The sequence below is a fragment of the Euleptes europaea genome, chromosome 1 (assembly GCF_029931775.1).
Source record: "Euleptes europaea isolate rEulEur1 chromosome 1, rEulEur1.hap1, whole genome shotgun sequence".
Classification (NCBI taxonomy): domain Eukaryota; kingdom Metazoa; phylum Chordata; class Lepidosauria; order Squamata; family Sphaerodactylidae; genus Euleptes; species Euleptes europaea.
Window position 1 is genome coordinate 173958680 of NC_079312.1, and position 12333 is coordinate 173971012.

Genomic DNA, 12333 nt, shown 5'->3' on the forward strand with positions numbered 1-12333 from the left:
CCTAGGGATGCTCAAAACATTAGGGTTGCCAACTCCGGGTTGAGAAATGCCTGGAGATTTTGGGGGTGGAGCCTGAGGAGGGCGGGTTTTGGGGAGAGGAAGGCCTTCAATGAAGTATAATGCCATAGAGTCCACCTTCCAAAGCGGTCATTTTCTCCAGGTGGACTGATCTCTGCCTCCTGGAGATTGGTTGTAACAGCAGGAGATCACCAGCCACCCCCTGGAGGTTGGCAACCCTACTTCTACATGGACAACTGCCATGCCTTAGTGTAAGGAACAAAAGAGAGTAAGGACACTGGAGTCATTATTGTGGCCTTATCTGCTATTTCCTTATGGCTGGATATAATTTTATATCCCCACAGTAAGTCGAGTGATCACCAAGGCAAATTCAGATTATTATTCCAAATATTTGGGTACAGAGGTCACTGGTAACCGTGACGATAATGCAAGTTTAAAACTCTGCATAATAAAAGTATTATTAGGGATCGGCAGTGAAAATATTTGCAAAGCTGAAGCTGAAAAAGTGTAAAGTGAAAATCTGTGAAAAGATGACCGGAGGTGGGGGGAGGAGTGTCTTGACCCTCCAGACACTATATCTGGGACCTAAATTGGAGTCACTGTGGTTTACAGCGTAGCCCAAAATGTGGGTTTGAGTTGTCATTATTTTCCTACAGAATACCCACAGACGTGAACATTATTTAGTGACAAATGCTAAGAAAATATTAAATGTCTGAAATTGGGGGCGGGGGGGAAGGAAGCTTAGCAATGGAGTAAGGAAAGCCCCCTTTCCCTGGAGTTTTGCTGGCATGACCATGTAAAAAACAATGTTCAGGTCTCTCCCTACATTCAGAGGCAGATAAGGAACAACTGAATGCTGATCCAGAGTTACGATCTAGCTCTCTCGACCTGCCATGGAGGTAATCCCCATTGGATAGCAAGGGACTTTCTTCTGAGTAGACCTTCCTCAACTTGCTCCCTTACTCTCTGCTCTCTCGCTAAGAAATATAGGGTTAATGCATATGGACACACTTCCTGTAGCCGGACGTCTGAACAGCTGTGCTGGTTTAGGACCTCTCTCATTTCCCTTTTCTTCTGTTTTGCACAGAACCGTCTTCCTCTGTATGACGACGCCCTCTCCTTCCGGCATCCGGCGGTGCCCCTGCTCAAACGAAGCACCATCCTCCGGTAAGAAATGTGTTTGGGGATCGATCTTACGGGATAGATAGCTGACACGGGAAAGGGTGCTATAGACAAACAGGGCCTCTCCTATTGTGGGCCCTGAGTTATGGCAACCCCCGCACAGGGAGGCCTGGCTGGCACAACTTTGCAGCAGGAGACCCAGCGTGGTGTAGTGTTTAAGAGCAGTGGTTCGGAGCGGCGGACTCTGATCTGGAGAGCCGAGTTCGATTCCCCACTCCTCCACTTGAGCGGCGGACGCTAATCTGGTGAGCTGGATTTGTTTCCCCACTCCTACACACGAGGCCAGCTGGGTGACCTTGGGCTAGTCACAGCTCTCTCAGCCCCACCTACCTCACAGGGTGTCTGCTGGGGGGAAGGGAAGGTGATTGTAAGTCGGTTTGATTCTTCCTTAAATTGTAGAGAAAGTTGGCATATAAAAACCAACTGTTCTTCTTTTAAGAAAGCCCATAAACAGTTTCTTTCACAAAAATCCTTTTGAGTAGTACAATGTAGTTTTCCCTGACAGCTGGTTATGTATGTTGGCATTTTAAAGTTGGTGTTTTAAAGCTTGTTCAGAGGGTTTGGGTGATTATTGTCTTTATTTATGACTTGGATGTTTGAAGCTATGGCTTATCCTGATAGGGTTGCCAACCCCAGACTGGGAAATTCCTGGAGATTTGAGGGTGGATCCTGGGAAGGGAAGGGTTTGGGGAGGGACTTCAGTGGAGTATAATGCCATAGAGTCCACCATCCAAAGTTACCATTTGCTATAGGGAACTGATCTCTGTAATCTGGAGGTCACTTGTAATTCAGGAGAACTCCATGCCTCACCTGGACGCCGACGCCCGTTCCTGCAAACTCAGTGGTATAGTATCCTCCAATATGTACCAGACAGACATGGCAAGTTGGCAGAGCTTGTATTGGCTACGTGCCCACTATATTTCATCCTTTAAGAGAGCCCGTGTTGCACAGTGGTTAGAGTCTGACTAGACTCGGCCAGAAAGGCAGGGCTATAAATGAAATAAATCAATTTAAAACCAGTTTTGAATCCCCACTCTACCATGGAAGAGAAGAAGAGAGAAGAAGAGTTGGTTTTTTGTATGCTTTCTCTACCGCTTAAGGAAGAATCAAACCGGCTTCCAATCACCTTCCCTTCCCTTCCCCTCCCCACAACAGACACCCAGTGAGGTAGGTGGGGCTGAGAGAGCTGTGACTAGCCCAAGCTCACCCAGCTGGCTTCACGTGGAGGAGTGGGGAAACAAATCCAGTTCACCAGATTAGCCTCCCCGACTCTTGTGGAAGAGTGGGGAATCAAACCCAGGTCTCCAGATCAGACTCCACTGCTCCAGACCACGGCTCTTAACCACTACCCACGCTGGCTCTCTGGGTGACCTTGGGCCTGTCATCCTCTCAGTCTCACCTACCACATGGGGCTTAATTTTCCAGTGGCAGAATGGGAATTTCCAGCCTTCCCCCCCCCCCCCCCCATCTCCAAGAAATGCAGCTCCCGGAAGACAGGGGACCGTGAGCAATGATAAGGGGGCTGTACAGCAGGAAGGGGGAGACAGGGTTAAGAATACCTGTTTGGTGGTGGGATACATGGATTAGGGTGGGTGGTGGGTATTAAGAGTACTTTACATTACTGTAATTTTACTGTAACAAATATTCAAAATATTTAAAATAATTGTATGTACTCTTGCATTTTGTATTTTTGTTATTTTTATTTTTGTATTTTTTATTGTTGCTTTTGTTTTATATTATAAAAATTAATAAAAATTTATATATATATATATAAATATATATAAAGAATACCTGTTTGTTCCTTGACAAATGAGGTGTGGCTGATTCTTTGCCCCAAAAAGTTGATGAAGACATGGCGGGATTCTGTATTCTCTATTCCAGGAGTATCTCGGTGCCCACCGATCCCACCCCTTCAGCTCTTCCGGAACTGCCACCAAAGATGGGGGATACCTACGCGGTTGTGAACAAGCTCCGGCGAAGCGGAGGAGTGCCTTCTCCCACCGGTGAGGCCCGGCAAGACGGAGCCGCACCCCTGTACGCTTCTGTGACGCCTCGGGCCAGCAACGTCCCTGACTCCTCAACGGTTGACCCCAACGCCTTTGTGGGGTTACAAGCCAGCCATTCGCTGCCTGGAAGCCCCATAAGGCGGCCACCCCCCAGCTCAGCCTGTGAATACGCCACTGTTAACACATCTGCTCCAGGTAATGTGCAAGAATAGCATCTTGTATGTGTGGGAGAGTTCTTATACAGCTAGGGTTGCCAACCTCCAGGTACTAGCTGGAGATCTCCTGCTATTACAACTGATCTCCAGCTGATAGAGATCAGTTCGCCTGGGGAAAATGGGCGCTTTGGCCATTGGACTCTAATGGCATTGAAGTCTCTCCTCTCCCAAAACTCTGCCCCAAAAACCTCCTGCCCATGGCGAAGAGGGACCTGTCAATCCCTCCCAACAACCCTGCAAGGCAGGCCAGTATTATTTCCCATAATGCAGGTGTGGACAGGCCAGGGCTGATACCCTGCACGCCAATGATAAGTGTCAACTAATTTTAGTATTAGGATTTGATTGGAATATAGTATATTTTTATCAACATGTATATTTACTGTATTTTAAATGTGAGCCGCTGTGTTCCCCAGCCTCAGCTGGGGTAGGAGCAGGGTATAAATTTAATAAAATAAAATAATAAGAGAATTGTGGCTTCCCTAAAGCTACCTCAACTGCAAACCTACGCACACATTTACTTGAGAACAGATCCCATTGACCTCTGTAACACTTACTTCTGAGGAAACATGAACCCAACTGGGTGACCTTGGGCTAGTCACACTCTCTCAGCCTTACCTACCTCACGGGGTGTCTGTTGTGGGGAGGGGAAGGGAAGGCGATTGTGAGCCGGTTTGATTCTTCCTGAAGTGGTAGAGAAAGACGGCATATAAAAACCAACTCTTCTTCTTCTTCTCACTTGCCTTGAAAGCCCCTTGCTGGGGTTGCCACAAGTCGGCTATGATTTGATGGTTCTTTGCACACCCCAAAGATAACATCCCGCCAAAATTGACAAAATCTAATGCCAGCAAAGAAGATTCTAGTCCTCAAGGGGATGAAGGGGGAGGCATATTGCAGAATGGTTTACTGGTCACTGGCAGGGCTTTTCTCTGATGCGCAGGTCTAGTAGAAAAATACACAAATCCCTAGGCCAGCCCAGTGTTGTTACAAAAAAATCTAAACATTAATCAAATATAGATTGTTCTTCTTGGGGAAAGGATGGTAGCATCCTCTATAATAGACTGAAAGTTCCTGTTCCAGCATGGTGTGGGGGTTAAGAGCGGTGGTTTGGAGCGGTGGACTCTGATCTGGAGAACCGGGTTTGATTCCCCCACTCCACATGAGTGGCAGAGGATAATCTGGTGAACTGGATTTCTTTCCCCACTCCTCCACATGAAGCCAGCTGGCTGACCTTGGGCTAGTCACAGCTCTCTCAGCCCCACCTGCCTCACAGGGTGTCTGTTGCGGGGAGGGGGAGGGAAGGTGATTGGAAGCCGGTTTGAGTCTCCCTTAAGCGGTAGAGAAAAACCAACTCTTCTTCTTCTGTTACCATCTCTCCTCTGCAGCTGATACCTCTTCTAGAGCTACCACGCCCCCATCTCATTCCAACGGACTTGGCAAAAACTTCCTGAGGAACTTGATGCCCCCAGTAAGTAGCCTGCGTTATGCCAGGTTCCCGCATCAAAATGTGGCAGTGAACAGGTCTCGTGGCTCAGTGGTAGAGCATCTGCTTGGCATGCAGAAGGTCCCAGGTCCCTTAGCGCAAAGTGGTACGCTGCAGTCCAAAGCTCTGCTCACAACCTGAGTTCGATCCCAACCGAAGTTGGTTTCAGGTTGCTGGCTCAAGGTTGACTCAGCCTTCCATCCTTCCGAGGTCGGTCAAATGAGTACCCAGCTTGCTGGGGGTAAAGTGTACATGACTGGGGAAGGCAATGGCAAACCACCCCGTAAATATAGTCTGCCTAGTAAAGGTCTGGATGTGACGTCATCCCATGGGTCAATAATGACTCGTTGCTTGCACAGGGGACTACCTTTACCTTTAGGGGAGGAGCTGTGGCTCAGTGGTAGAACATCTGCTTGGCATGCTGAAGGTCCCAGGTTCAATCCCCGGCATCTCCAGTTAAAGGGACTAGTCAGGTAGGTAATGTGAAATACCTCTGCCTGAGACTTTGGAGAGCCGCTGCCAGTCTGAGTAGACAGTACTGACTTTGATGGACCAAAGGGCTGATTCAGTAGAAGGCAGCTTCATGTGTTCAATAGCCTCTGCCAAAAATAAAGAGGCCGAGCTCCAGAACTGAGCTATGGTAGTCTAATGCAGGGGTCCCAAACGTCGTGTCCATGGGCAAGTTCGTTTTCTTTCAAATACCTTTCTTCTTCTCTTTTATTTCAGGTTTTTATTTCATCGCCTGGGAAAAAAGGTGAAACAGAAAGGGGGAACGGAATGATATCATGTATTCTTCTTTGGGAGGACGGGGGAATGGAATGAGGCCTGCGTCTGAAGATGCATCTCAGTGCTTTGAAACAGAGGCAGAAACTACTTGCCGTTCAGCATCCTGTCATCCGGCCAGAAAAAAATAATAAGTCTTGTCCCTTTAGTAGAGGCTTAACGCGCGGAAATGGGCAGTCAAAGCTTTTCATGCGTGGACCTGATGGTTGGCCACCGATCAAACTTATATTAAAGGCCCAGTTCGAGGGGACTAGTGAAAGAGCTGGGTATGTTTAGCCTGAAGAGGAGAAGACTGAAAGGGGATATGATAACCATCTTGAAGTACTTGAAGGGCTGTCATATAGAGGAGGGTGCCGAGTTGTTTTCTGTTTCCCCAGGTCAGACCAGAACCAACGGGTTGAAATTAAATCAAAAGAGTTTCCGTCAAGACATTAGGAAGAATTTCCTAACAGTTAGAGTGGTTCCTCAGTGGAACAGGCTTCCTTGGGAGGTGGTGAGCTCTCCTTCCCTGGAGGTTTTTAAGCAGAGGCTAGATGGCCATCTGTCAGCAACGCTGATTGTATGACCTTAGGCAGATCATGAGAGGGAGGGCATCTTGGCCATCTTCTGGGCATGGAGTAGGGGTCACTGGGAGTGTAGGGGGGTAGTTGTGAATTTCCTGCATTGTGCAGGGGGTTGGACTAGATGACCCTGGTGGTCCCTTTCAGCTCTATGATTCTACGATGTTAAAGTTGGCTGGCAAGCTATCCATGGCTGCTCCATCCCAGAGGCAGCCGCATCTCGCCACAAGCCAAGCTAGGCCACTACATCCTTTCATTCTGCAGAGGGCACGCTCTGCTCGCTTAAACGGATTGCCGGCGGCTGGAAAGAGTCTGAAGATCTGGTGAAATTCAGCAAAATTAGCACTGAGCCGCACCATATTTATAATACCCATTTAGGTGAAAAAGAATCACTTGTGCATGTCCTTTTCAATTGTTCCTTCTACACTTGCAGCCAATCCCAATTCACTGACCCGCTGTTTATAAACAGGGAATGGCTTTCTAATGAAATCAGGAAGTCCTATCTTATGACCACAGAAACCCCAAAATAATTGAATCAGTTGCAAGGTCTTTGCAGTTAGCAATCAGATATCGTGAATGGTATGACTTGGGATTCTTTTATCCAATTTTATTCATTTGTACTCGGATTAAGACCCATTTATATCCCCTTCCACCACCCAGCATCCTTCTGGAGAGCTCAGAACATAACTCGGGGCTTTCCTATTTTAGGTGGGCCTCCTGCACATTTTTCTATTCATTCTTTAAGCAGGTTTCTCGGTGTTATGGCAGGAGAGGCTTGAAAGCGTGTAAAGAAACACCTGCCAAATTATTCACAGAAGCCACAGAGCGCCCCCTAGTAGTCAGGCATGGCCATGTCAACCTCCCATCTCTTTGCCCTTTCAAAGAAAAGCCACATTAATTGTGCAAGACAGGCAAAATAGATGCGCGGTGGCTCAATCCAAACAGAATTCTATGGCTATTTATGCATGGTAATTAGCAGTGCGTTCCAGGCTGAATTGCTCCGTGTGTTGTTGTTTTTTTTGCATTTTTCACGCTGAACCGTCATTCCCAAAGTGACTGCGAAGCCGGCACGTACCTGCTTCGCATTACTTAAGAGCCCCTTTGATGCTACCTTTGGTGTTTGCGCCATCCCCGCTGCAAAGAATCCCCTGAAGGAACCATGCAAAACAACAGCGGGGCATTAGCTATGCCCATGCTAATGGCTATGCAAACAGGAACGAAGGAGCAGGCGAATGGGGTGGTGGTGGTGGTGGAATTTCTCCTTTTGCGTCGGGACCATGAATAGGCATTTTTAAAGTCAAATTTTTAAAAAGATCTGTAAGCAAGCATCAAAATGTACCTTGCATAAATGGCCCTCATCTACCTATCAAGTACTGCTCATACAGCTATAGCCTTGAGCAGAAAACAAAGAAAAAATTCCTTAGTGTTATTCTTCTGATACATAATTACTGCCCCTATAAATTTAGCTAGAGAGGAATAGAATCGTTTATATCCGACAATAGCCGCATCACCTGAGCCCTTGTACCACCAGATGTCTCGTTGGACATGTCCAAATTTTTAAATAATGGAGTAAAGAAACTGGCCCTCAGCTCATGAAATATAGGACACTCCATGATAATATGTTGTAATGGTTTCAGCTTTATCGTGTTAGCGTCTACATGTTCTATTTGAGGATGGCACTTTGCTATAGCTGCCCTCCAAAACCTCCGAAGGAAGGGCTTTCGAATTCTACTTTCTCTTGAGGCCGATTCTCTCAGGATATCTCAACATATAATCCCTCCCTACTAAAGCACACAACGCCCAAATTGTTGACTAGACTCCTCATAAGAGAAAAAGAAGAGTTGGTTTTTTAATATGCCGACTTTCTCTACCACTTAAGGAAGAATCAAACCGGCTTATGATCCCCTTCCCTTCCTCTCCCCACAACAGGACACCTTGTGAGGTGGGTGGGGCTGAGAGCTGAGACTAGCCCAAGGTCACGCAGCTGGGTTCATGTGTAGGAATGGAAAAACCAGCCCAGTTCACCAGATTAGCCTCTGCCGCTCATGTGGAGGAGTGGGGAATCAAACCCGGTTCACCAGATTAGAGTCCAACTAAGTCTAAATAAGCGGGATCTAGCTTCATCCCTCTCCTTGGAGGGGACAGTTTCAGTTCCAACCAAACTTCCCCTGTGCTAAAAGCTTTACCAGGAAAGAATGAGCTTTTTTTTTTGCAGAGTGGTCTTCCTAAGAGCATGCAAACCTGTCCATGTTGCTGATACTAAGGGGAAAGGGGGGGATTGCTCCAGTATCTTTGTCACAGCCAACAGACATTAACTGCCCCCTTGTTTTACCACAGCTCTGACGTCACCCCGAAATATCCCCCCACAAGCATATGAAGACATAGGTGATCCTGTTCCCCGGGGCGTCTCAAACACGGCGGGGTCTTCCACCAATCCAATGGGTGAGTAAAGGGAGTGGCGGGCCTATCTGAACACCCCCGTTTTTGTGTGAGAGGAAGAGGACGCATGAAAGCTTGGCCATGGAGGTCGGTGGGGATTTAATATTCACTGTGTGCCCGTGCACACATGGTACAGGGCTGTGTACCAGCGTGGTGGAGCAGTGGACTCTAATCTGAAGAGCTGGGTTTGATTCCCCACTCTCCACATGAGGGGTGGACTAGGTTTATTTTTCCACTCCTACACATGAATATACCATACCCAGAAAGGTTATATCTTTCCCCTTTTAATATATAAATCTAATGCTCCTGTGTCTGACATGATGCCTTTTTTTATTAAGTGACAGGGATCCCAAGGCTACATTGTCAGTGGCAAGATTTATTTCAGTCCTTATCTCCCTCAAGCATTAGATTTAAAATTACAATGCTCAAGATCAATGGATCAAGGAGCTTCTAAGGGACAAAGGAAAGAACAAGAATCTCTGTCTCTCTTCTCCCTCCCCAGGGTTTAACTTCCGCATCGGAAAGCCGAAAGGACCGAGAGACCCTCCCGCAGAGTGGAGCCGGGTGTAGCCGTCACCTGCAATGCGGGGAAAAATGAACGCTGCTTCTGCCGTGCAGCTGTACGGAGTGGACTGAACTGCAGCCACATTTACCCCTATACTAGGGAGTAGGGATACAATCAGCAAACTGCCTCAGAAGCTGCGTACCAGACTGGAGCTAAGGCCAAGGCTTTGGCAGACTTGGTGGCTGGAAAGGAAGAAAGCCAGAGGCATGAAACTGGGAATTCTCCAGTGAAGAAATCTTGATTCTTGTTCTCAAGCGGGGAAGGAGGTGAGAGAACGGGAACAGCCTAACCCACTTCAGCAGGTCTCGAGTGGTTCTGGGGTCCAAGTATGAGATGACCCTTTATTCCAGCCAGCAAACACTTAAACCCAATGCCTGAAAATTCCAGTGCCGTGCCTCAAATTAAACACATTTATTCTAAGCTGTCTAAATCATTTCCTGGCCACCCAAGGATGCTTACCTTATCTCCACACTCCATTGTCAACCTAAGTTTTCCTTCCTTCTTTGACCAGAAAATCATTTAAATAGGAGTTCAAGGAAGGTGATCAGGAAAAACAGAAAGATCAGTGGCAGGCCACCTTGAGAAAAGCCAGGCTACAAACTTCAGAGCACCACCTCGGCAAAATTGGTTGCCAAATCAAATGTGTCTTCCAGTTGTCACAGTTCAGTTCTCATTGTGCAGAACATTTTGGGGGCAGAGGTCATTTACGCACGGGTACGCACTCACATTCGCCCCTGGTCTGCCTCGGTTGTTCCTTGGAGTTATGCATGAGTTTCCCATCCATTAGAGATGACCTCGCGTCCAGCCCTGGCAGTGCTTTTGTTTTCCCGTTCCTGTTAAATCCTGATTCTTTGATCTCCCCTGAGATCAGCCTAGGTGAAATCTCCATGCATAAGCCAAAGCGTGCAACAGGGGAGTGGGGGGGGGGGAGGTTAACGTTTCTTTTACTGAAAGCACTACAGCCAATTACAAAGCAACATTTCAAGAGGCAGGGACTCAAATGCTTCCCGATTTCTCTTTCTGAGCATACTCACACAAGAAAGGATTTTAAAACGACACTTGGGGTTCTCCCTACCCCCACCCCCCAGTTCCTTTCAGAGAGCTCCATTTTTTGAAAAGGCTTGCAAAACGGCACTTGGGTTTCCTTTGGTGGGGAGGGGAAATGGACGTTTCTCTCACAGAAAACACTACAGCCAATTACAAAGCAGCGTTTTCAAGGGGCCGGGACTCAAATGTTTTCCGATTTGAGCTTGGTGTCTGCTGGTGCATAGCAGTTTTTGGATTCGCAACAGAAAAGTGTGGGTCGAGTGAGCAATGAACTCCCATGCATAAACGACCAGAGTGTAATGGGCGAGGATAGACTGGGAGAGGAAAAAAGAAAGACCTTGCCTTTTCGAGAAACCAGACCAGCTGCCCAGCATTCCCCCCCCCACCTCCAAATCTCTTTACGTCAATGAGGACTAGAAACTTGCTTTTCCTTTCCTCCTGGAAATCGCACACACAGAGCCCTACTTCCCCTCCACTTTGACATATTCATATCCGCGCCAGTTTGGAATGTATACGACCGCCATCAAGTGTCCCTACATAGTGATTATTGTAGGCAGAAAGGAACTAGAGCGAATGGAACGATGCCTTGTATTGAAATGTTGAAACAAAGGCCTATCTTTATTATTTCAACGTTTATTGTATCACCTTAACCTGCTGTGTCACCCCACGTACCTCTATTGCAAACCAGGCTTAGACCAACTAACCAAAAAGGAGCCATTTCACATCGCCCACAAAAGACCCTTTTTTCCCCCTCCAGTGTGTGCCTTTTTCTACATCAGAACTCTATCCCTTCTCCCTAACACTCCCCCTACTCTCTGGTATCTACTCGCACTTGCCCCATGTTCTGGCAGAATTCCCCCTCCCCCTGGGATACTCCCCATGAAAAATACTTCCTGTGACCATGGAACTGAGGGACACATCTAAGAAAACAGAAAGAGAACCAAGGAGGGGGGGAGGAGATCAATGTCGTTATCCCAAAGGTGCCCCTCCCTGATCGAACATCCATGGGGGAGAAGGGAAAATGGCTTCGGTTATGTATCACCCCCTCTCCAAAGCTGCTTTGGGCAACCCCAGTAGCCCTTGTTCAAGTTGAGAAAGGAAAAACAAAACCTCGTGCTGAAAACTGGAAATCCACAACACAACAGCAACTATGACCGAAAGGTAAATCTTAAATCAAATATAATTGTCTACTCAAATACACATAATATTACTAGATTATATCTTAATTTTTCAGATGACTAACATAATGGTTGCTCTGTCTACAAAGTCTGTAACAGTCCAAATTGGTAGCTCCCTCGTCGTTTAAAGCACCTCCCACAAAGGAATGGGCAAACAACTCCAGTCATTTCCTAGGGTTCCCTGAGAATAAGGAGTAGGAGAGTGAACAGCTCAGGTCAAAACGGCGTTCATGGAGAGAAATAACACTATATTATGCTGTAATCAAGCAAAGCCGTTTGCTATGTAATTGACCAAGGCGGCTGCAGTAAAAAGATTGTAGCCAGCGAGGCAACAAGAGGGGGCAGCTTGCCGGAGCGAAACGACAGAGCGGCGAAACAGGAATCTGGCATTTCCTATTTCATATATTTCTTCAGTCACATTCCTCTGATATTTGAGCCATATCCAAATATACACCTTTCCGTGGAGATGTTATTTAACAACCTTCCATTGAGCATGCTATGCCATATTCTCAGGAAACCCTAGGAAATGACTGGAGTTGCTTGTTCGAGCTGAAGCACATCTCAGGACTTTGGAGGGAGGGTTGTAAGAAGAGCCTCTTTGATACCGGTGCTGACCGTCCCCTGCGGGTGACTTTGAAAGCATGCAGCTGGTAGAGGAGCAGCCCCGTTTACAGGTGCCAAATTCAACAGCTAAATGGGGAGGCAGAGCCCTAAGACAGTAGACCCCCCCTTCTGAACAAAAAAGCAAGGCCTTTGTGGCAGTCTAATTGTCCATGTAAGAAAAATGGAGAGGTTGGGGCCCGCTGGCTGAAGGAACCATGGAGATATTCAGTCCTAGGAGGGGCCGGAAGAGTTCCATC

General features: G+C 47.2%; 1 protein-coding gene across 1 annotated transcript in view; it reads left to right on the forward strand.

Annotated features, from left to right (window-relative positions):
* Window positions 1–9253, forward strand: part of PTPN18 (protein tyrosine phosphatase non-receptor type 18) — a 43312-nt gene extending 34059 nt beyond the window's left edge. The window contains exons 12-17 of the mRNA XM_056864766.1: window positions 1106–1185; window positions 3082–3401; window positions 4804–4886; window positions 5628–5655; window positions 8582–8686; window positions 9186–9253. Coding sequence (XP_056720744.1) covers window positions 1106–1185; window positions 3082–3401; window positions 4804–4886; window positions 5628–5655; window positions 8582–8686; window positions 9186–9253 — 684 coding nt within the window. The remainder of the gene's footprint in view (window positions 1–1105; window positions 1186–3081; window positions 3402–4803; window positions 4887–5627; window positions 5656–8581; window positions 8687–9185) is intronic.
* Window positions 9254–12333: the final 3080 nt, after the last annotated feature.